The 25,974-nt window shown below is 42.6% G+C and overlaps 1 protein-coding gene across 1 annotated transcript in view; it reads right to left on the bottom strand.

The window, feature by feature from the left end:
- The window catches only part of LOC116520661 (sodium channel protein type 5 subunit alpha-like), a 75,992-nt gene that overhangs the window by 10,507 nt on the left and 39,511 nt on the right, over positions 1 to 25,974 (bottom strand). The window contains exons 14-21 of the mRNA XM_032234943.1: positions 25,081 to 25,293; positions 23,806 to 24,159; positions 22,431 to 22,850; positions 17,729 to 17,854; positions 14,147 to 14,270; positions 10,330 to 10,484; positions 9,288 to 9,461; positions 6,745 to 6,867 (exon numbers count right to left, since the gene is read on the bottom strand). Coding sequence (XP_032090834.1) covers positions 6,745 to 6,867; positions 9,288 to 9,461; positions 10,330 to 10,484; positions 14,147 to 14,270; positions 17,729 to 17,854; positions 22,431 to 22,850; positions 23,806 to 24,159; positions 25,081 to 25,293 — 1,689 coding nt within the window. The remainder of the gene's footprint in view (positions 1 to 6,744; positions 6,868 to 9,287; positions 9,462 to 10,329; positions 10,485 to 14,146; positions 14,271 to 17,728; positions 17,855 to 22,430; positions 22,851 to 23,805; positions 24,160 to 25,080; positions 25,294 to 25,974) is intronic.

The following is a 25,974-nucleotide window of genomic DNA, read 5'->3' as shown; positions in this document are numbered from 1 at the left end:
AGGGAGGAGGGGAAGAGAGGGGAGGGTGGGAGCGAGGGAGGGAGGAGAGGAGGGAGGGGGATAGAGGGAAGGAGGGAGGAGAGAGAGAGGGGGAGGAGAGGGAAGGAGGGAGCGGAGTGGAGCAGAAAAAGGGAGGAGAGAGATAGGGAGGAAAGAAGGAAATAGAGAGAGAGAAGGAAGGAAAGGAAGAAAATTGCAACTTAAATTGATGCCTCCCTTAATTGCAGTATCTGTAAATCTAAATCCTCTACTACCAAGATTTTTTAAAACTAAATGTTATTCAAATCCAGCTTTAAAAAATCCTCTTCATCATTCTTTTAAAGTTGTAGGTATCACCTTTGTCAGGAAATTGTGCAGCAGGTGTCCAAATGAAGTCAGAGACGCTGACGCAAAGTTTTATATAAATAAATATATTTTACATCTATCTATGCAGCGAACAAGAAACTCAGGTAAACAGGAGCATCAGAAAAAAGGAGCCCCCTCCTCCGCACCCACAGCAGCCAATCACAGCGCAGATTGCCTCACGTAGGAGCCAACCCTCTCCCATCAATCAACCACAACCATTTGACTCATTGTGCGACCCCCATTGCCCCAGCTGCTAAATTTAAATCTCTTAAGAACCTTCCAACTGAAATATCCCCAAACAGTTTTCACTTTCTCCACTGGTTACATAGTCACTGTTTGAAGTAATGACAGATTCCCCTTCTCTAGAATAGAATAGAGTTAGAAGGTGCTTTGGAGATCTTCTAGTCCAATCCCCTGCCTAGGCAGGAAACCCTACACCATTGCAGACAAATGGCTATCCAACATCTTTTTAAAGACTTCCAGTGTTGGGGCATTCACAACTTCTGGAGGCAACTTCTGTCCCACTGATTCATTGTTCTGTCAGGAAATTTCTCCTCTAGAACTGAATTGCTTCTCTCCTTGATTAGTTTCCACCCATTGCTTCTTGTTCTACCCTCAGGTCAGGTGCCTTGGAGAATAGCTTGACTCCCTCTTCTTGCGATATCGGAAGACTGCTATCATGTCTCCCCTAGTCCTTCTTTTCATTAAACTAGACATACCCAGTTCCTGCAGCCGTTCTTTATATGTTTTAGCCTCCAGTCCCCTAATCCTCTTTGTTGCTCTTCTCTGCACTCTTTCTAGAGTCTCCATATCTTTTCTACATCGTGGCGACCAAAACTGAATGCAGTATTCCAAGTGTGGCCTTACCAAGGCCTTATGAAGCGGTATTAACCCTTCACGTGTTCTTGATTCTATCTCATGGATGACTGTGTTTTACCACCATCACAACTTACAACCGTAATGGGCAGGTTCCATTACTGGTCATAAGTCAAGGACTATCTGTTCTGCAGTGTTTCTCAACCAAGGCAATTTTATGCCTTGTGAACCTCAGTTCCAAGAATCCCCTACAGCATGTTGGGGAAATCCACCCACTGATTTAGCATTGTTCTAAGTTACTGTTGTAACTCTGTGAATGCCTGGTGGCAATCTCCATTCTGCACCCTAATGGCAAAAGTTCACAACTGTAGAGATGGTTTGCTTTCCTTTCTGGATGCTCCTAAGCTCTTAGAAATCACCCATCAGATTAGCCTTTTGATAGCCTTTGTCGTCTTTTTCTATTTTATAAAAATGGCTCTGTGTGTGTGTGTGTGTGTGTGTGTGTGTGTGTGTGTGTGTGTTTGTGTACCAGCATAACTCTGGAACGCCTTGAGCAATTTCAACCAAACTTGGTAAACAGATGTGTGTTCTGTTTAGATAAAGGCTGTTGTGCCTTAAAATGGCTTCTACTGTATTGCCATAAAATGGATTCTACTGTACAGCTCAGTGGAGTTGCCATAGTAACAGCTTCAAAGTACTCCACCAGGGGGCTCATTTCATTCCATTTCATTTATTGAATTTCTATGCCGCCCAATCCCAGAGGACTCCGGGCGGCTTACAGAAATGAAAAAAGAATTAAAAAGAATTATTAAAACAATGGGACACAACAAGTTAAAAAGGAAGCACAACAGACACCCAATTCCCCTCTGGTAAGGGGAAAAATCCAACATTAGAAATTACGTTTAGTCCGGACATTTCCCCCCTATAAATCCCAGGCAACGCCGGGTTATCAGCTAGTTTAAAATAAAAGTTAAATGGGATTAGGAGATCCATTGGGAAATCAGTTTCAGGACTTGTGTTTGTGTGTTGTGTTTGTGTGGTATAGCAGTAGAAGGAGGGCAGGCTTCGCCTTTCCTGTCTGGGAGTAGCTGAGTTGGCTGTTGGGAGAAACATAATATACATAATTTTCGAATTACAACCATATTGTTGCCAATTTTGAAAAACACTGGACTCAACCATGAATGGGGGAAGATTTCCCATAGAGGATTGCCTCAAATTGAAAGAGAGGTTCATACACACTTCAGAATACTTATTTCAGCAGCATTGCTAATTTCAGTGCTTTGATAGAAAGGGTACATTAACTTTTCCGTAGTCAAACATCATAGCACCACGATGGCGAAACTTGGGCACCGGTGCCCAAAGTGGGATGCGAAGCTATGCAGCATGCATGGCCTTGCCTATTTGTCGTTCATGTTTCTGGCGCGCACGGACGTGCAACAATCAGCTATCCTTTGCATGCACGGCAGTGCCAAAAACCAGTGTGTGCATGCACACCAGCCAGCTGATTGTTGGGTGCGCATGCGCTCTGGAAAACCAGAAGTTTGGCTTTTTCAGAGCATGGCCCTGACGAGCAACGTTTCCACATGACCTTTTCGATACTCGGGGGTTCGCCATCAATGTTATAGAGAGAGGATCATCTCTGAAGTAGCTTCATTGTCTGGACCACTTTAAAATAATTACTTTAAGGATTGCAGCCTCTAGTTTCCATGTGCGACATCATTTACTCTGGCAGAGTTCATGATCTTTATTAGCACTTTTGATTCTCTACTCTGTTGAGGCTAAATTGCTTTAGCTCAGTTATTATATACATGAACATAAACTCATTCCTATCAATCCAGGGTGACCTCTGAGGCCAAGGGCTCTCAATTAAGTATGGGATAGATTTAAGATATCATGACGAGCTTCAAAATTTCTCTGCGGTTTGTTTAAATTATTCATCGAACAAACACTGATGAAATAAGATATTACCTTTTATACAGATGGTATAATTTACTAGAAAGCTATTGAATGTAAGAGAAAAAAAATATACAGGTTGTCCACATCTGTTGACTGCTTGTTCAGGGACTAGTCAACGATGCTGCTGAACATGACCCATCAAAACCGCGGTCCACAAAAGCACGATCGATGAAAGCGCGCATTTGACGTCATCACAGCGTGACGAAAAAAATTAAAAATTGAAATAAAAATTAAATTAAAGCAAGCCGATTCACATAAAGGTAAGGATTAGGTTTAGGTTTAGGTTTAGGGTTAGGTTAAGGGTTAGGGTTAGGTTTAGAGCGTTAGGGTTACGTTTAGCGTTAGGTTAAAGGTTAGCGTTAGGTTTAGCGTTACGTTAACGGTTAGGTTTAGGGTTAGATTTAGGGTTAGGTTAAGGGTTAGGTTTGGGGGGGTTAGGGTAAGGTTTTCGCTTTATTTTTACATTTTTCGATCACAGCGTGATGTTTTCGTCACACTGTGATGATGTCAAATGCGCGCTTTCGTCGACCGCGATTTTGTCGTCCGCGGTTTTGTGGTGGAACCGCTGCTGAATGATGGGATTTATGACTGGACCTGGAAGTTGCAGTTCTCACAGTGTCCCTAGGTTCACATGATTCCGATTGAGGTGACCAGCACACAATTACAAGGGTCACAGGTCACATAATCATCATTTCCAATCTTTACGGCTGGCTTCCAGCGAAGTAAAATCCTGTCAATGGGGAAGCCAGCAGGAAGTTGCAAGCTAGGGTCACATGACATCCTGCTTAACAACGATTCCAGCAGGGACTGCCAAAATAACTCAGCATGATGAGATGTCTTTTCAATTTACAGCCATTTTGTTTCGGAACAAAACTGCCAGTCAAGTTGTGGTCAGTAAGAGAGGATTACCTGTGGTTTATAGTCCATTGCATTTTACCAACAGTAGGAAAAAAATAACTTGTGGGAATGCAATATGATTTCAACATTTTTCTAAGTTCAGCTATGGATTTAGTATACATATTCAGCATCACCGCTTACCCCTCTTTGTAAGTAAACTGTAAATAATCTATGGCTACGAGATTATGAGCAAGATTAGTGTCTAATTCAACAAAGTATACCTAGAATGGAAAGTTCACCTGTACTGCAACTAGCATTATCATCTTTGTTAATGCTATGGCAATTTGTTAGGGATGTTCCACAGAAGCTACTGTGTATATTGGGATATATTGGGGGCATATATCCTCTTAGCAATTCAGAACTGAACTATTAAAGACGTAAGTAATCAAAAACAGCTCCTTGGAATATATGTCAAAAGCAACAGCACATTAGAAGAGATGCCCCAACACTGGAAGTCTTTAAGAAGATGTTGGATAACCACTTGTCTGTAGTGGTGTAGGGTCTTCTGCCTAAGCAGGGGGTTGGACTAGAAGACCTCCAAGGTCCCTTCCAACTCTGCTATTCTATTCCATTCTATTCTAAGATAAAGGAAAACCATTCTAAGGTTCTATTGCTGATCTCGGTGGAGATGATCTGATGCCATTTTAATTCATAATTTTGATCAGTCTCGTATTCACTGTCTCCTGACATGGATAATATTCAAAATATTCAAAGCAATTGGAAGAAATTGGGTTGAATACTGAAGACTTCTTTCCTGCACACTCCATTGCTCCATACTCCATTTCTTTTAGAAAGCCTGATGAGGTAGACCAGACTAAGAAACCAATATCATGTCCTTTTTTTTTTGGTAACATTACACATCTGAACATGCAAAGCTCTTTTCTGTGGAGATTCTCAGTCATCCAGGTCATGGTTGTCTTGTCCCAAAGATGCTGTTTCAAAAGACAGCTGGACTGCCTTTGTTCTTCCTTGAGGATATTTCACTTATCATTCAGGAAGCTTCTTCAATTCTTCAGAACTGAAGAAACTTCTTCGATGAGAAGCGAAAAATCAGAACAGAACATAACTGTAGAGTTGGAAGGGACCTTTTAGATGTCTTCCAGCCCAACATCTTCAAGGAGAAACAAAGAATGTCCAGCTGCCTTTTGAAAAAGCACCTCTGGGACCAGCTAATCTTCTCCTCCCCTTATCTCTGTGCAAAGTAGGGAAATTCATGTTACTATCTTGCTGTTCCTCATTCCTTCTACCTATATTCCACAGCTCTTCTGTCAATCATCTGCTATATATACAGTACATTTGCTGATGCTCTACTTAAACTTATTCTTGTGTTTGTATGTATAATATGTTTTATTAGTGGTGTATAACAGTGATGCATGATGTCTATGGATGCCACACTTTCTACTATGGGAAAATGGGAGGGGGGATTATATGGAGATTCGGGTTAATGTCAGGGTTCCAAAAAACACCCCCAACAAAATAAAACCCTGAGGCTTGTATTTCCTCAAAGTTCCAATTGATTAGAGATGTCATGTCGGCTCATCTGGGAAAACCCGAATCTGTAAGCTTCCAGTTTTCCCCACCCAGTTGAAAGTTCAAAATCCTGCCCCCAATACCCACAAGTCCATCACGTGGTCCAACCTTCCACTGCCACAAAGACAGATTCCTCCCATCTAGATCCAGCCAGGTGCAGAGATAAGGATGACCTTGGCTTTCTAAGAAGAATGTTATTGTGGCTACATATCACCCAACCCCATATAATCCGCCACCCCACCCCATTTTTGCACAGTAGAAAATGTGACGTCCAAAAAGAAAAGATGGCTTGCAAGAATGACATATGATACGCTAAAAAAAATAAATCTGCCATCTACCCAAAAGGCATTAATGCAAAAGATTCTAGGGCATGACCAAAAAAATTACAGAATAGCAGAGTTGGAAGTGCCCTTGGAGGTCTAATCGAACCCTCCTTCCCTTGGCAGGAGATCCTATACTATTCCAGACATTCTTTGGGCTTTATGGGATGGAATAACAAAACAGGATAACAAAGTTAGAAGGGACCTCGGAGGTCTTCTAGTCCAACCCCCTGCTCAAGCAGAAGACCCTATAACCATGATGCTGAAAGTGACACGCAGAGCCATCTCTCCAGTCACAGAATCTGTCTCCCGTTGCTCTTCCAGGTTCCGGTGCACTGGCCAGCTGGACTTCACAGCACTGGAAACCGGAAGAGCAGCTGTCCGATGCACATGCGCATGCCAGGAATATGATATTCCAGTTTCCGGCATGCTCACACGCACCCATCATCTGGTCTTCGCGGGTGCATGGGTGCCAGAAACTGGAAGACTAGTTGGCCAGTGCGCATGCATGCATGTGCCAGAAACCGGAAGATCATCTTACTGACAAGTGCATGTACATGGGGCGGCTCTCTTCTGGTTTTCAGCATGCAGGCCTGCATGTGTGCACATGTCCCCGTTTCAGCACTCAGTGCCAAAAAAACGTTCACCAATACTGACCTATAAGGTTCCGGACAAAATGGCTGTCCCATCTCTTTTTAAAAAGGATATGACCAAAGCTCTGTCTATTCATTTTTTTAATGTGTGCTGTGTTTATTAATAAGATTAATTATAAGATTAATTGCCCTTTAGGGAAACCTCTGTTGTGATCCTCTGATCGCCTCACATTTGTAGCAATAATTCTAAAGCTGCTTAAAAAAACAGCAGTTTTTGTTCCTCTTACCCGCATCCCTTCAAATCGAGCAAGGGCTCTTAGCGGTCGCAGAGCTCGCAATGTGCGGAGAGATTTCATGGGCCCCATGTCTGATTTTCCAAGCAAAGGTGCTATAAGAGTTATCAAGGAGATCTAAAAGAGGAAGTAGGAAGATGAATTGAAAGGTGTTACTATATGCTTTTAATTTACCATGCATTTTGCCTCCTCCTGTGCTAAGGGTAAACCAATCAATACTTTTCTAGGTAAAGGTTCCCCTCGCACATACGTGCTAGCTATTCCCAACTCTAGGGGGCAGTGCTCATCTCTGTTTCAAAGCCGAAGAGCCAGCCCTGTCCAAAGACGTCTCTGTGGTCATGTGGCCGGCATGACTCAATGCTAAAGGCGCACGGAATGCTGTTACCTTCCCACCAAAGGTGGTCCCTATTTTTCTATTTGCCTTTTTACATGCTTTCGAACTGCTAGGTTGGCAGAAGCTGGGACAAGTAACGGGAGCTCCCTCCCTTATGCGGTGCTAGGGATTCGAACTGCTGACCTTTCTGATCTGCAATCTCAGCATCTTAGCCACTGAGCCACCACATCCCTTAAATACTTTTCTACATAACTATTAAAAGGGGGCATCTTGAAAGGGTACAGTACGATTTGATTTTTCAAAATATGGAGAATGGACCAATGAGGTATTATCTAGTATTTCTCCAATCTTGCATTAGTTAATTTAGCATGAATATCCAGACTGGTGAGTATTCTGCTGTAGAGATAGATGAGTTTTACACAATTTTATGAACTTTTTAGCCACGGTTCTTAAACAAACCATTGCAGTTGTTGTGCGGTCATTAAGCGAATCCAGTTTCCCCCCATTGACTTTGCTTGTCAGAAGCTGGCTGGAACGGTCACAAATGGTGATCGACTTATCCCCAAGACGTTGCAACATGGAAAATACATACTGGTTGCTAAGCACCCAAATGTTGATCGTGTGACTGTGGAGACTTTACGACAGCTCTAAGTGTAAAGACTGGTTGTAACTTTTTTCAGGGCTGTTGTAAACAAATGATTATAAGTCAAGAGGCATTTGTATTCTATTACGCAGTTGATCAACTTTTTCATTCAACTGCCTTAGGTCAGGGGTCTCCAACTTTAGCAACTTTAAGACTTGTGGACTTCAACTCCCAGAATTCCTCAGCCAGCTTTGCTGAAGTCTACAACTCTCAACGTTGCCAAGCTTTGCTGGCTGGGGAATTCTGGGAGTTGAAGTCCCCAAGTCTTAAAGTTGCCGAAGTTGGAGACCCCTGGCCTAGATGACAAAATAGGTAAAAGATGTCCTAACCTCTAGTTTGGTTTGGGTGGTTTCAGTGGAGAATTCAGCCAAGGGTCCATATTAATTAACAGAGGATCAGAATTCACAGCTCTCTTCCCATCATTCTCCTGGTGGGAATTTGGCCCCATGGCCCAGAAAAGAACCAGGTTTCTAGAGTCCTTCTGAAAGTCAGGAGGGTTGAGGCCAATTGCTTGTCATGCAAGATCCTCCCACAAATTCTACAGTGGAAGAGACATGCCTCCTGGGTCCCACCAGATGGCACTCCTTCTCCTTTCTTCACGCCAGGCATCGTTTTGTACCGTACATCTTTATGCATCTCGATCACTCTCAGCCGGTTGCCTTTCTTCAAATTTAAGCAGTCCCAAACTTGTAAAAATCTTCCTTCTCTTCTCTCCTCCTCCTCTTCCTCCTCCCTCTTCCTCTTCTTCCTCCTCCCTCCCTCCTCCTTCTCCTTCCAAGCTATACTGTAGGAATTTAGCACCCACCCCTCTCCTAGAAAAATGAGATATTTTAGGAAATATTAAAGGGACAGAATATTTCCCTTAAAAGGGAGGCAGAAACTCATCCCCCCCCCATTTTTGTCAATGAGTCTATTCTACGTAACAAAGATCTACCTCCTTCAGACAGAGCCATGATAGGAATCCCAAAGCCCTTTCATTACATCATCACCCAGCAAAGGCTCAACCAAGCTTGGGACTCAGGACAGCCTGCAGAGTTGCCCCTGCATGGCCCTAGGGGAGTCTGACAACCAATCAGAACACAAGCTCAAATTCAAAGGGCCAGAGAGGGCATAAAGCCAGGGACTTTCAGCATCTCTTCCCTCCCCCCCACAGGAACTCAAACCCATGTGGCCCTGTCCATCATCAATAAACTTTCTTTCCAAGCAATTTCCATGAATCCAGTGTCTTTTCCCCCACTGAACTCAAGAGGGACATTTCTTCCAACATACAGAGAATTCCACAAGAGGCTGCATCATAGATGTGTATCAGGCCATTACAGTGTGGGCGATTTTATTTCTGATCCCTTTCCACCCATCTCACGGAATTGTCTTTTTCCAGATCTATTCTCTGAGTGCCTTAAGCATGAATATGAATGTGTTGTGCTATAGCATGAACAATATGGGGGCCACCTAAGCTGAAATCTTCAGTGTGTTGGCTCCATTGTCCCAAGATTTTTTGCAATCGACTCGTGCTCTCTTGGAACGCAATGAGATCCATTCCGTTTCAGCTGCAATACTTACGTCTACAATCAGGAAATCAAGCCAGCACCAAGCATTAGTGAAGTATTTGTGGAATCCATAAGCCACCCATTTCAGCAACATCTCTAAGACAAATATGTAGGTGAAGATTTTGTCAGCATATTCCAGCATGATTTTAATAGTCTTCCTTTCACTCAAGTAAATGTCTTCAAATGCCTGAGATAAGAATGAACATATGAGCATTATATTTGCAGAATATTATTAAATGTATTATTATATTTACTATTTTTCTTATACATCTCTCTCCCTCCCTCCCCTTTCCCCCTTCCCTCTCTCCCTCCCCCCTCACACATACACACACTGCTGGAACATTAGATATATAATGCAAGGAAGGTATAGCAAATATAAATACAAAATCCATGAAAAATCAGGGTGAAAAAATAGAGTCTGTGAAATTTCTAACTTTAAAAAATAAATAAACGTCCTTTATGTTTTCCTCTGATCACGGCAATTCTTTCTCATTATTGTTGTTTTAGCTACTGTTTTAATCCACTTTTCCATTCTATTTCTCAATGTTCTCAGGCAATTAAGGATCTTGTAATACATGTGATGATGTCACAAAACCAATCAAATTTGATTGACAACTTGGTGTGTCTAAAATTACTGATGCCTATAACATTCTCTAAGACTAAATTTCTCAATGATCCCCTTTTGTGACCTCAACTGATGACCACATTAGGAGTGACATTTCAATGTCCAAATGATCTGGTTGTTAAGGAAATCATGGAACTGCTAAGTGTATTTTGCAATCATTAAGTGAGTCAGGAAGTCCCCCCCCCTTGTCAGCTGGGAAAATCACAAGCTACAATCACATGGACCCTGAATGCTACAACTGTTTTAAATATAAGACAATTGCCAAGCTCTCACATAGCCATTGTTTGAGCATGGGGATGCTGTAATGATTGTAACTTTGAGGAAGGATCATGTCCCTTTTTTTCAGCACCCCTGAACTGTTATTAAATGAATGGTGATAAGTCAAGGACTATCTGTGCTGTTAATGTTAAAGAAAAAAGAGTTAACATACCAATGCTCCACTACTTAACAAAATCATGAACACAATGAAGCTTTCAAACCAGTTGTGTTCCACAATTTGGTAACATGTCTTTCTTAAATTCCACCATGTTTTCCCTGGAAACTTTGTCGTATTCACAGTACACCAAGGATAACGGTGAACACAACCTGAAAGAGACATTGAAGTCACAATGCAAGATTACTGAGCCAACGCAATTCTCATGAACAGGTTAAAAATATTTTTTTTAGCTCCACATCCTGTCTTTCAAGATGATTGGTAAACCCCTCTGAGAAGACATGACTAATCTAGTTGGCCATGCTGTCTGGGATGATGAAAACCATCATTTCTGGATGAAGACATGTTCAAAAGGGTTCCACCACAAAACTGCGTTCGACTAAAGGGCGCTCGACGAAACCACGTAGCTGACGTCATCACAGCGTGACAACAGCGCGGAGAAAAAAGCACACTGTAAACGCTAAACCTAAAATTAACCCCTAAACCTAAACCTAACCCCCCTAAACCTAATCCTAAACCTAACCCTAAACCTAACCCTTAACCTAACCCTAAATCTAACCCTAAACGTAACCCTTAACCTAACGCTAAACCTAATCCTAACCCTTAACCTAACCCTAAACCTAACCCTAACCCTTAACCTAACCCTAAACCTAACCCTAACCCTTAACCAAACCCTAACCCTAACCCTAATCCTAAACCTAACCCTAAACCTAACCCTTACCTTAAGTTGAATCGGCTTGCTTTCAAAGCGCTATTTAAAGCGCCCTTCTTTCTCCGCGCTCGCTGTTGTCGCCCTGTTGATGACATCAGCGACGCGGTTTAATCGGGCGCGCTTTAGTCGAGCGCGGTTTTGTCGTGCCACGGTTCAAAAGCAATTGTAGCTTGAATTGATGAAGAGGGAAAAACTTATAAAGTTCATAGGGGTGCAGGTGGTCCTTAATTTACAACTAGAACTGACCCCAAGATTTCCATTGCTAAGGAAGGCAATCGTTAAGTGAGTTTTTCCCTGTTTTATGACATTTTTGCCACAGTTATTAAATGAATCATGTACTCATTAAGCAAATCTGGTTTCTACTATTGACTTTGCTTATTGGAAGCCAGCTGGGATAGCTGCAAAGGGGGATTGCATGACCTTGAGAAATGCCAACCATCATAAATACATGCCAGTTGCCAAGCACCAGAATTTTGATCACATGACCATGGGAATTCTGCAATTATAAATGTGAAAAACAGTCATACCTCACTTTTTTCAGTGACATTGTAACTTCAAATGATCATTATATGAACAGTTGTAAGTTGAGGCCTACTGTAATACCTTTCTATAGCTCAAAGTCAAATATCTATCTTCAGAAAAGTTGATTAGATTATATTAGATTTTTTTTAAAGGTGGAAAAAAATTGGCAATATACCTGCCAAGGTGCTTTTTTAAGAGGCAATTTGCGCTTTCTTTGTTTTTCCTTGAAGGCCTTTCACTTCTCATTCAAGGAGCTTCTTCAGTTCTGACTGTCTGGACTGTCAAAACTGAAGAAGCTTCTTGGATGAGAAGCGAAACATCTTCAAGGAAAAACCAAGAAAGTCCAGTTGCCTTTTGAGAAAGCACCTTTGGGACAACTATGACCTGGGTGACTGAGAGTCTCCATAGACATCTATCATTTTAGGATTAGAAGAATCCCAGGTAAATTACGTCAAAGACAAAATAGTGTTAAGATGTGTTAAAGGCTTGTTGGGAAGAAGCAAGTCAGTTGCTATAAATTGTCAAGTTTTAAACTCAGAACTTTTCTCTCCCATCTAAGATGAATGGATCTTTGGACTGGTAGAAGAGAAATCAGCAGAGCAATCCTAGTGTTGGAAGAAACGCCCTTCTGGGTTCGGCTCCAAGTGGGGGAAAAGACACTGGAAACATGGAGGCTGCTTGGAAAGATGGTTTTAATGGTGGACAGGGCCACATGGCTTGAGTCCTGAACAGAAAAGGTGATCACAGGCTTCGATATTGGTGGAGAAAAAGAGAAGGAAGGACTGAGATGCTAAAAGTCCCTGGTTTTATGCCCTCTCTGGCCTTTGATCCTGAGCTTGTATTCTGATTGGTTGTCAGACTCCCATAGGGCCATGCAGGGGCAACTCTCTAGACTGCGTTTTGAATCCAGGTTTGGTTGAGTTCTCAGATGCCATGTGGCGAGTTGGGTAAAGGGCCAATATTATTATGCCTTAATCCCATCCCCTGGAGCTGCAGAGGAGAACTCTTTATTATGTAAAGTGGACTAGCTTGGCCTTCTTAATGCCCATTGACAAAGAAGGTGGGGGCGGGAAGCTACAGGGAGCTATTCTGTCTTTTCAAACATGTTTCTTCGTTTTCACATCCAGGGAAATATAATATTCTGCCTTTTCAATATTTCCTAGGATATTTTATTTTTCTGGGAGAGGGCTGGGTGATAACTTCCTACACTAGAAGAAATTGGATATAATTTTCAGAGAACCGCATTTTAACACAAATTCAAAGTGGGCCACTTGGGTGATGCTCTGATATGTCTCTGAGTCCGTATATCAAAACCTGCATGACGGTGGGTGTGGCATCGTGAATGAAGCCTGCCCCTTAAAATGTAGGTGATCCTTGAGTTACGACCATAATGGTGCCTGCCCATCACCATCATAAGTCATGATAGTCACTACATAGCTTGTTATGTAACCAGACTTATTTTTATAAACTTTTTTTTTGCTGTGGTCATTAACACCACCGTCCTAAAGTGGCCAACTGAATGTTGCAGTCATTAAGGGAACCAATTATTTCCAATGGCTTTTTTTTTGCCAAAAATGGAAGCAAATGCCAATTTTTGGCATATCTATCTATCTATCTATCCATCCATCCATCCATCCATCCATCCATCCATCCATCCATCCATCCATCTATCTATCTATCTATCTTTCTATCTATCTATCTATCTATCTATCTATCATCATCCATCTATCTATCTATCTATCATCTATCTATCTATATCTACATCTACATCTACATTTACATCTACCTCTACCTCTATCTCTATCTCTATCTCTATCTATATCTATATCTCTATCTCTATCTATATCTCTATCTCTATCTCTATCTCTATCTCTATCTCTATCTCTATCTATATCTATATCTATATCTATATCTATATCTATATCTATATCTACCTGTGTATGTATGTATGTATGTATGTATGTATGTATGTATGTATGTATATGTATATGTATGTATATACATACATACATACATACATACATACATACATACATACATATATATATATATATATATATATATAGTAAAACATACCTGGCCATTGCAAACAGTTGTAAACCCCGCCTTTCCCCCCCCCAGCAGTCTCCACACAGCCCGTTCCTGAAGGCCTCCAGGGGGCCTTGGGAGACTGGAGGAAGCAGTTTCCCCCTCCCAGAAGCTCGCGGAAAGCCTCTGGAGCCTGAGGAAAGCGAACCCCCCCCCTCCCTGCTGTGGTGCAAGAGGCCAACTAGGCCACGCCCACCATGACCACACCCATCCAGCAATCGGGCAGAGAACCCGTTGCTGAAGTTTTTGAAGCCCACCCCTGGAACTGGGTCAAAAGCACCTTTAGGAGGTTTGTTTTAAGTTCAAGTGGTTGCTAGGCGTCCAGTCATAAGTTGAGGACTACCTGTACATTTGAACATACATGAGAAGTCAAGATTCAATTACAAATGTCATGCTCACTATCTTGTAGATTCTGACCCATAGGCCCACAGGTGTCCCCACCGGTGGCATCCTTACGATTGTTAAATGATATAAATCAAGGGGGATCCTTACTTTCTGGGAAACAGTTGTCCGGTTGCTTGAAATCATCATCGAGCTCCGAGTTGTTCTTCAGGAACTCATCTGGGTCCATCAGATCCACAGTGCTGCCTTCTGAACAACTGGTTGAGTCGGCATTCTACAAAACCAAAACGATACAGCAGATTTTTCCTTTGGGTCAGATGTCCCTCGGCATCCCTAGATCGAATGCTTACGGAAGGCACCACCGTTTTTTAAACATGGAAAAAGTGGTGGTTCTAAGTAACAGTAACGGAGTTGGAAGGGACCTTGGAGGTCACCTAGCCCAACCCCCTGCTCTGCAATGATCTGGACTCAAATGGCAAAAGTAATTTGAAGAATACATAACACTTTAAACCAAAACCAGATGTGTTATTTTCTCAAAGGCCATTGCCAAATCACAGGACATATCCATGGATGCGTTAGGAAAGATTTTGATCTCTGCAAAATCTTAGCTAAAATAGGTAGTCCTCGTTTTACAACAGTTTGTTTAGTGACCATTCAAGGTTACAAGGGCACTGGGAAAAAGTGAATTATGATTGTTTTTCACAGTTGTAGCCGTTGCACCATCCCCATGGTCACGTGATCAAAATTTGGCAAGTGACTCACATTTGTGATGGTTTCAGTGGCCCAAGGTCACGTGGTCCCCATTTGTGGCCTCCTGACAAACAAGGTCAGTGGGGAAGCCAGATTCACTTAACAACCGTGCTACTAACTTGAGAACTGCATGATTCAATTAGCAACTGTAGCAAGAAGAGTCATAAAATGGGCCAAAATTCACTTAACCAATGTCTCACTTAGTAACAGAAACGTTGGGCTCAATTCTGGTCATAAGCTGAGGACTACCTGAAAATTCCTCTTGGGATTGAATTCAGCCCCTGAAACAATCTCCTTTAACTACGTGGGTTCTGTTTGGTTCCTGTACAGATAGCATTCAACATGATCATAACTGGGAAAATAATTTCTGTTGCTAAGGAAAGAGATGGTTCAGTGATTTATGCCTGATTTTATGATCTTTTTTTGCCATGGTTATTAAGCAAATCACTTTAGTTAAGTGAATTGTGTGGTTGGTGAGCAAATCTGTCTTATTCCCATTGATTTGGCTTGTCAGAAGCAGGCTGGGAAGGTTGTAAATGATGATCACATGACTCCAGGATGCTATAAATACATGTCAGCTGGCAAATATCTGAATTTTGATCACATGTTTACGGGGAAGTTGCAGTGGTGGGATTCAATTTTTTTTACTGCCAGTTCTGTGGGTGTGGCTTGGTGGGCGTGGCAGGGGAAGGTTACTGCAAAATCCCCATTCCTTCCAGATCAGCTGGGACTCGGGAGGCAGAGAATAGATGGGGCGTGGCCAGCCAGAGGTGGTATTTACCGATTCTCCAAACTACTCAAAATTTCTGCTACTGGTTCATTCAAGGCCTGGTCATAAGTCACATTTTTCACACCATTGTAAGTTCAAGTGGCTGCTAAACAAATGGTTGTAAGTTGAGGACCCCTGGTATTCCTTTTCAACTAACTGAATCTGAAAAAGATTGAGCAGATAATTCCCATATGGGAGAATGAATGCACAAGTGAAGGTCAAATTGATTTAAGCCCATATGCCGGAATCTTCCCAAGGAAGAGTCAGTGCCTGGCTGGGTTAGGTTAGGTTTATTGGATTTATATATGCCGCCCTTCTCCCAAGGACTCAGGGCGGCGTACAACATAAAAGAAAGCACATATTACAAAAATTAAAAGGGACATTCAATAAAGTACCCAAAAAAACCCAATTGATATTTACAATAAAAATTTAAAAAATAAATTAAAATTAACAACCAAATTAATCCCATATTTTATTCTACTTAGGCCAGGCTGGCTTGCTGGAAAAGCCAACTTTTTAGGGCGTGTCAGCAGGACCGGAGGTTGGGGATTATGCGAAGCTCCGGGGGCAGCTCATTCCAGAGGAAAGGCGCTCCCACAGACAAGGTTCTCCCCCTGGGGGTCGCTAGCCGACACTGTCTGGCCACCCTGAGGAAGCCAACTCTGCGGGATCACACTGGAAGGTGGGAGGCTACTGGTGGCAGTAGGTGGTCTTGCAGGTACCCTAGGCCTAAGCCATGGAGCGCTTTAAAGGTCACAATTAGTACCTTGAATCGCACCCGGAAGACAACCGGCAACCAGTGCAGGCCTCCTAAAAGGGGTGTAACATGGGAGTACCTAGGTACTCCAACGATAACCCGCGCAGCCGCATTCTGGACCAGCTGAAGCCTCCGGGTGCTCTTCAAGGGCAGCTCCATGTAGAGAGCGTTGCAGTAGTCCAGGCGAGAAAGGACGAGGGCATGAGTGACTGTGTACAGAGCATCCCGATCCAGAAAGGGGCGCAACTGACGTATCAGGCGAACCTGGTAAAAGGCCCCCCTGGTTACGGCCATCAGGTGTTCTTCTAAACTAAGCCGCGTATCCAGGAGGACTCCCAGATTGCGGGCCCTCTTTGAGGGGGGTAAAGTTTCTCCCCCCTATCATCAAAGATGGAACAAGATACACAAATGGGGATTACGGGAACCACAGCCACTCAGTCTTGGAGGGATTGACCTTGAGCCTGTTCCTTCCCATCCAGATCCGCACAGCCTCCAGGCCTCGGGACATCACGTCGAGGGCATTGTTTGGGTGATTTGGGGTAGAGATGAAAAGTTGGGTATCATCAGCATATTGATGTTACCGTACCCTAAAACCACGGATGATCTCGCCCAGCGGTTTCATATATATGTTGAACAGAAGGGGTGAGAGGACCGACCCCTGGGGTACCCCACAAGTGACGCGCCGCGGGGTCGATCCCTGTCCTCCAGTCAACACGAACTGCGACTGATCCGAAGGCTTTCCACAGAGCAAAAACGGCTCCCCCCTTCCCCAGAGACTTTCCAGAAGCCAGAAACGGATCGTTTCTGAACTTCCAATTGGCCCGTTGGGTCTGTTTTTTGCCCTCCCCAGCAGTGGTGAGTTCAGGATCCTGTTCCAATTGGTATGGTTGGAACAGGCCCGGCCCGGCCTGTTCTCCATCACATGGATCTTAGCGCCTCTGCGAGCCTCTGCGATGTTCCAGCTGCTCAGTGCAGTGTCATACAGCGTTGTACAAGCTGTGTCCGTGTGCGGAAGTGCAGAAGACTTAAAAGACCGGTAAGGAGCTCGGGTAGGCGGGTGGACTCTCCGGAGCACTGTACCGAAACGGTATCCGGTGCTCCAGGCTGGCTCTGGTACACCCATAATGGGGCATACCACCTGCAACCCACCACTGCTCCCCAGGCTCCAGAGGCTTTCCTGAAGCCTGGGGAGGGCAGAAATGGCCTTCCCCGGCCCTCCAGTAGGCCAAAAATCAGCTGGTCTGCACATGCATGCGTGCTGGAGCTGACGGCTTGCATGCCGGCAGATATGGTTCCACGTGCCACCTGTGACCATAGTTCTCCATCACAGTTCTAGGCTGATTCCTCTTTTGACTTTGCCCCCAGATTCTGTCATTCCTTCAACTACATCTGAACTTTATCAATATATCACATTGGCAGCATTTTTCTTGGCTGTTGTTTGGAGAGTTGTATTTACCTCTTTTTCCTTGGGCAGCGAGGATCCAACTTTCACTTCTACATTTCTTTCCTCAGGGATATAAATTTCTGACGTCCGGCTCCAGCTTTTGTCCTTTTCTCTCCTCAAGCGCAACTGGTTTTCCTGCTGAAAATCACCACAGTTGGGATTAAAAATGACTTTATTAAGCCCAGGTAGTTTTGGCTACCAAAATGCCCACCACAATCCTATGATCCATGGCATAACTCTCTTTTGCAGGTGCCAACCTTACAGACGTCCCTGCCCAGAGTTTAAAAATCAGGATTCTGACCAAATTTATTTTTCTTCTTTTCCATATACATGTAGCTCCTCCACTTAGAACCATTCATTTAGTGACTGTTTGAAGTTACAATGGCACTGAAAAAGTGACATGAGCACTTTTCACACTTACGACCATTGCAGCATTCTCATGGTCACATGGTCAAAATTCAGATGCTGGCAACTGCTTCATATTTATGACAGTTGCAGTGTCCTGGGTCACGTGATTGGTTTTTTTGTCAGGGTTCTGATTGATGCCCTAATTAAATCATGAGCCTCGAACCAAGCTTCAAAAGAAATTCTGTTATTTATTAGGAGCAACATGTCCGCACCTACCCAAGTGAAGCCAACTCTGAACCCATGTAATTTACAGCCCGATTAGGACCCTGTTTCCCAGGTTGTGTGCCATAAATCACATTCTCCAACTAAGCACTTTCGAGAGCTGTAGAGATCACTCCCCCTCCAGCTGCTGTGGGTAACCTGGGAGACAGCCTTAGGAGAGATAAGTGTGGAATGTGCTTCTGTTTGTGGCTGCTATGCTGCTTCATCAGTTTCCCATCCCCCTTTTCTTATGGCAATTCGAGGGCAGGCCGGGGATGCTTTGTGAGTTGACATTTTTGTGACCTTCTTGCAAGCAATGTCAATGGGGAAGCCAGATTCGTTTAACAACTATGGTACTAACTTAACAGTGTTTCACTAACCACTGTGTCAGTACAGGTCATAAAATGGGGCGAAACTCACTTAACTGTCTTGCTTAGCAATGGAAATTTGGGGCTCAGTTGCGATTGTAAGTCAAGAACTAACTGTACTAGGAGGAGCTGCCAACGTCACGATGATATGGACAGGCGGTCTTGATGCTCTGAGACCACAGCCAATACTTTTGTTCCTGTGTGGTCCAATCGGACCTAAACTGTCCCCAAAGAGGCAGTGAACAGGAAGAATACATCTTGATGACCGCAGGGATATCGCAAAATCTCTGAAAAAAGCAAGAGAAGTTCTTCAAGCTGGCGACAAAAAATCCAGCCAAGGCTGAAGAAGTCGGGGCAGCTCCAAAATGGAAGGATACGGAAAGAGAAAGTGTTTTCAGCTGGCAGGAACTTTTACTGTTTTAAAAAGAGACTGCCTATAAAAACTTACAATTAATCTAAATTGGAGAACAGAAGAATCAAGCGGCAGAATTAAATTTGGAATGGTTTTGGACAGTGGTTATCTTACATTTTAAAAGCTATCTTCATGGATGGAATTTATGCAAGTCTTTTGAAACGGAGGGATTAAGTTTTCTTCTTCTATTTTTTCTTTTATTGTTCTCTGTAACCTATGGACTAAAGTTTTCCTCTTTCATTGCTCTGGGTGTTTTTCTAATTCATTTAAAGATTGGACTCTTTTTTCTAACTTGAAATACAAAAAAGATACAAAAGGAAATTAAATTTTCAACAGTATTACCACTGCTCCAAGGCTGGGAAGGTTTGTTGATTGGAGTTTGTGTATTGAAAATGGAACCCTTTTTTTCTCCACTGATTGTTTTGACTTGACGCTACAAGGTTTCACTGCTTGGCTACAAAGAGTAATAATAAGGGAAGCACACAGATGTCCCTTTGAAGTATATTTTTAATCAGAGAAAAGTGAAAACAAACGTTCTTTGTGAATCTATGCTTTAATTTTATTAACCTTCCAAGCTAGAGCAGCTGTGTTTGTTAGAATGGCATAATTTCAAAAAAAAATTAGAAATTTCAAGTTTGCAAAAGATACTTTAGAAATACAGAAATTATCAAATACATATGAAAGAATAGAGAAAAAACTGGAAGACTTAGAGCATATAACAACAAAATGTGATGAAGAAATTGAGGATGTCTATCAAATGCAAAACGGGGTGGTTAAAACTCAAAAAATTGAAGTGGAAAATGAATATAAAGAGATTAAACCTGCTGATATTTATGGTGGTTGGTTTGTCTCTGAAAATGGAAAGAATGGAATACTGAAAGAGGAATTAAATGGAGAGGAAATTTATTCTAGAGGGCAAGATACAGAAGAAGAAAAAGCCAAAGAAACTATGGATTTAAAGAGAGAAACTCTATTAGCAAAAACATTGATAATACAATCAAAGATAAGGTGAATAAGGAAACAGAAAGGGGGCATCAAGATTATATGAGAGATCTTAAAAGCAAGGAGTTGCTAAGAAGAGTCTATACAAAGCTGACCAAGAGGATGATTAGAGGACTGGCACCACAAATGGCAGAATATATGAGACTGTTTTGCTTTTGGAAAGATATAGGTTGATAGATGGAAGAATATAATTTAAAACTAGTTAAACTTAGTGAAATTTATTGACAATAGATATAGTTTAAATAAATAATTGGTAATGTTACTAATGTATACAATGTGTAGTGTTATGATGAGTATAATTGGATATGAATATTGAATGGTACCCATGTAAGGAAGATTAGCAATCCCTTTGGATTATACATAAAGGATGATGATGATGATGAAGATGATGATGATGATGATCTAAATTAGATACAATTAAAGTTTTGATTATTAAGGGGAAATGTTATAATATAAGATATAGTCAAATAAAGGAGGGATAAGAACAACAATGTATATATAGATATGGATATAATATAAGGAAACTGGATGTAAACTTTAAATAGTGATTTGGAAAGGAGGATTAGAAAACTTTGTTATTAAATATCATGGATGTTTAACTAGAATAGGACATAAGGATTTAGTGTTAGTGGAGGATCTTATAAATAGTAATTGAAAGGCCAGTATGTGGTTATGGATTAAACTTTGGTATATTTTATGATGAAGGACGCTTAAACAATTATAGTCAAATGAAAATGGAGATATGATGATGGTGATATGTATGAATATCTGAGTTAAAATACTTGGGTTAATATGAATTATGTTTGTTGACTGTGGAAGAGATGCACGAAAGTCTTTTTGTAACCAACTGATACACTTTCTACAGCATGTAAAGAAGGATGTTGTATTTGTTTTAAATTAAAAATTAAAAAAATTATTAAAAAAACTACCTGTACCATTTTCCAACCAATATCCTCACACCTGAATCTTCTGTCAAAGGATGTTGCCAGAAAGGGAACCAAAAACAAACCCACAAAAAGACTTTAATTCAGAGGTGAAATCCGGCAGGTTCTGACAGATTCTGGAGAACAGGTAGTGGAAATTTTAAGTAGTTCGGAGAACCAGCAAATGCCACCTCTGGCTGGCCCCAGAGTGGGGTGGGAATGGAGATTTTGCAGTCACCTTCCTCTACCACGCCCACCAAGCCACACCATGCCCACCAAGCTACTCATACAGAACCAGTAGTTAAAAAAAGATTGAATTTCACCACTGCTTTAATCCCATAGTTGTGGCTGCATTTTTATTTTTCTAGACACTCCAGATATGTTGCAACAGCTGCTTATCCAAGAAATAAGTTTTATTTATTAAGTGTATGGGCCATCCATCTCACTATTATAGTCACCCTGGGAGGCCTGCAAAATGATTAGAGGATGGTACAGTATGTTATACGCATCTTCCTAGAATTTATTTAACAGCCTTTCTGCCGACAGACCTGAGCGGATATTGTGAAATTAAAAAAAGAGAAGGTGCAGGGAAGTAGTTATACACTTTAACACTTTTGTCAGATGCCAGATTTGCAATTTCTGACAATAATTTTGTCTTCAGGTAAGCAGCAAAGCCAGTTCGTAATGAATCAGTCCTGCCCCTCTAGTGTTTTTCAACCTTTGCAATATTAAAACATTTGGGCTTCAACTGCTGGGAATTCCCCTGGCTGGGGAATTCTGTGAGTTGAAGTCTGTACACTTCAGAGCAAAGATGGCTAATCTTTTTTGGGTCGGAGTGCCCAAAATGCAATGCGTACATGCACACGTGAGCCCCCTATAAGCGCCCTCCCCCCATGCATCTGCACACGACACCCCCACACACATGCACCCCTCCCCCCACATGCGCACATGACCCACACAGGTGCATTACCCCACACATGCGCACATGACCAGCACACGCCCTGCCCCCCCCACGCATGCGTGGCAGAGACCCAAAGATTAGCTGTCAGCGGAGGGCGGCGTGCATGTGTAGCAGAGCTGAACTGAGCCAACGGCTCGTGTGTCATCAGAGAGGGCGCTGCGTGCCACCTCTGGCACATGTGTCATATGTTAGTCATCACAGCCTTAGAGCTGCCAAGGTTGAGAAGCATTGCTCTAAGGGAAATAACTAATAAAAAATAACTTCTTCTAATCAAGCTCAGTTCTGATGATTTCATGGACCCATCACAGCTACCCTTACATGGTGAGCCACTGTCTTCTTCAGAGATGTAGTTTCAGTTTCTCCACTTAGGAATCTCCTGCAGATCTCCTAAACCTGACTTTGCAACCTGCTGAGATGACCTGAACTTCCAACTTCTAACCTGCTTTGTGCACTCTGTCTCCACAACTGGGCCCAGGTCTTCAGAGACATCACTATCACTTTCCACACGAGCCATCGGAACACAGATAAACACACTGGGATTGGAGATGAAGTCATCTTGATTGTTCTTCTCGCTCACTCGGGAGCTGCTGTGACTTTCTTTGGAATTATGGCCATCGCTTCTCAGTTCCACCTCACTTTTCTCCAAGTCACATTTTACTTTCTTGGTGGCTGCTTTCCTTTTCCACCCCAGAGCTCGGAGGAAAATGGTCAGGGTGGCCTGTTTTGCAACATGGAGCCCTCTGTGGATCCTAGCAAAGGCAATCTTCAAGTTGTTGGTCTCCCTGTCCTCTTCTGGGAGCGATTTGAGGTTATCGGTACTGAAGGAATTCAGCAGAAGGGCGATGAACAAATTGAGAACCTCAGAGGAAGGAGAAAGCAAAAAGTTAATAGATGCAACTTATTATTAGATGAAGAGGGGGGGATGGATGGATGACAGATTAGATAGATAAATAGATTAGATAGATAGATAGATAGATAGATAGATAGATAGATAGATAGATAGATAGATAGATAGATAATTATTGATAGACAATAGATGATAGATATAGACAGATGATTGATAGATTAGATAGATGGATGGATGGATGGATGGATGGATGGATGGATGGATGAGATAGATAGATAGATAGATAGATAGATGATAGATAGATAGATAGATAGATAGATAGATAGATAGATAGATAGATAGATAGATAGATAGATATGGATGGATGAATAGATAGATAGATATAGAAAAGGGATGGATGAATAGATAGATATAGAAAGGGATGGATGAATGGAGGGATGGAGGGATGGAAGAATGGATGATAGATCAGATAGACAGATAGATGATTGATTGATTGATAGATAGATAGATAGATAGATAGATAGATTTAATAGATGATAGATAGATAGGTAGGTAGGTAGGTAGGTAGGTAGGTAGGTAGATAGATAGATAGATAGATAGATAGATAGATAGATAGATAGATAGATAGATAGATAGATAGTGTTTAATAGACAATAGATGATCGATATAGACAGATGACTGATAGATAGGATAGATAGCCAGATAGTAGATAGATGATGGATGGATGGTTGGATGGATGGCTAGCTGGCTGGCTGGCTGGCTGACAGATGATAGATTAAATAGATATATATTGTTGATAGATAATAAATGATATACAAAGATGATAGATAGATAGATAGATAGATAGATAGATAGATAGATAGATAGATAGATGGATGGATGGATGGATGGATGGATGGATGGATGGATGGATGGATGGATGGACGGACAGACAGTAAAGAGAAGAAGGAAGCTCAGGGAGACTCACCACTAAATTCCCAATCACCATCACCATCACGAAGACCAGCAGGCACAGGGACCGGTCAGCCACCACCATGCAGTGCCACATGGTCTCAATCCATTCCCCACACAGGATTCGGAAGATAATGAGGAAAGAATGAAAAAAATCCTCCATGTGCCAGCGAACTTTGCAAGTGGGATCTAACTTCTTGCAGGAGAGTTTATAACTGCTCCCAAACAGTTGCATCCCAAATACAGCAAAAATAAAGACGATAATGGCCAGGACCAGAGTGAGGTTTCCCAGAGCATCCACTGAATTTAAGATGATTTTTATCAGGGTATTTAAGGTGGGCCAAGACTTTGCCAGCTTGAAGACTCTCATCTGTTGAAGACGAAAAGATCAAATCAGTTTAAAATCAGTTTTAACAATAAACAGAATAACTTGTCGGGTTCTGGGTTCAAAGGTAGCTAAGGGGAGTAAGAGGTCAAAAAAGTTGAGATAAAGAGCCCAATCATGACCCTTTCATTAAACATTCACCCCATCCCTGTCAGTGGTCCATAAACTAAAAATATTGTCCATTTACTTGTGGTAGTCCTCAACTTACAACAGTCCATTGAATGACCGTTCAGAATCACAATGGTACTGAAAAATGTGACTTATGACTGTTTTTCATAGTTATAACTGTTGCAACACCCCCACCAGAGGTGGGTTGCTGTGGGTACAGCAGTACCGGTCGTAGCCGGGAGCAGCTGAGGGCGCACCGGTACAGTGGCTTATTTGCTCGCGCCCGTGCTCTATAGCTGTTTTTATGGCAAACTGCAAAGTGCACATGCGCGCATAACATGCAGTGCCTGCATGAGCCCCAACAAGCAGCTGGTTGTCACAGGGGCGGTAGATTGCACATGCGTGCAAAGCGCACGTCCGGCGCATGGACAAACAGACCGCAATCAACATACCAGTAGTGACGGTAAGAGCAACCCACCACTGACCCCCATGGCCATGTTATCAAAATTCAGGCACTTGGCAATTGACTCATCTATATGACCGTTCCAGCGTCACCCGGTCAGGTTTTACGACCTTCTGACAAGCAAAGTCAACGGGGAAGCCAGATTCAGTTAGCGACTGGGCTACTAACTTATCAACTGCCGTGATTCACTTAAGCCGCTGAGCCAAGGAAGATCGTCAAATGGAGGAAAAACCCACTTAAGCAAATGTCTCACTTAACAACATAAATTTTGGGCATGGTTGTGGTTGTAAGTCGAGGACTACCTCCAGCTCCGAAGCCACAGAACAAACAGTTACCAGCCTCAAGGTTCTCAGGACAGAGAAGCTGCCCTTCTTCCCTCCCTTCTTTCCTTTCCGGTTCTCCTCTGTCTCGGTGGACGTGCTCAGCTCAACGATGCTGATGAGGACAATCACGCTGTCGAAGACATTGGAGCGCTGCTGGAAATAATGGTAAGGGTCCATGGCCACGATCTTCAGGATCATCTCTGCTGTGAAAATGGCGGTGAAAATCTGCCAGGTTTAGGGAAAGAAGAAATAGAAGAGCCAGTCCTGAGGAAAATGAGGGTGGCTGCTTCAGGCTTAGTAGATTTTATTCTGTCTTCATTACTTTTATAAGTAACTGAACATACCTAAAACTCCTTCTTCCTCTTCTTTTTCCCGCCACAACAACCCTGCGAGATGGTTGGGCTGAGGGAGAGAAGGTCTGGCCTACCCAATTTGCTTTCGTGCTTAAGGCAGGACTAGAACTCTCTGTCTCCTGGTGATTGACCAAAGTGATCCAGCTGGCTTTCATACTTAAGGCAGGACTAGAACTCTCAGTCTCCTGGTGATTGACCAAAAGTCACCCAGCTGGCTTTCATGCTTAAGGCAGGACTAGAACTCTCAGTCTCCTGGTGATTGGCCCAAAGTCACCCAGCTGGCTTTCATGCTTAAGGCAGGACTAGAATTCTCTATCTCCTGGTGATTGGCCCAAAGTCACCCAGCTGGCTTTCATGCTTAAGGCAGGACTAGAACTCTCTATCTCCTGGTGATTGGCCCAAAGTCACCCAGCTGGCTTTCATGCTTAAGGCAGGACTAGAACTCTCTATCTCCTGGTGATTGGCCCAAAGTCACCCAGCTGGCTTTCATGCTTAAGCAATAGCAATAGCAATAGCAGTAGACTTATATACCGCTTCATAGGCCTTTCAGGCC

Source organism: Thamnophis elegans, chromosome Z, assembly GCF_009769535.1.
Source record: "Thamnophis elegans isolate rThaEle1 chromosome Z, rThaEle1.pri, whole genome shotgun sequence".
Classification (NCBI taxonomy): Eukaryota; Metazoa; Chordata; class Lepidosauria; order Squamata; family Colubridae; genus Thamnophis; species Thamnophis elegans.
The sequence above is the reverse complement of the archived record's forward strand: the minus strand, read 5'-3'. Positions and strand labels throughout refer to the sequence as shown.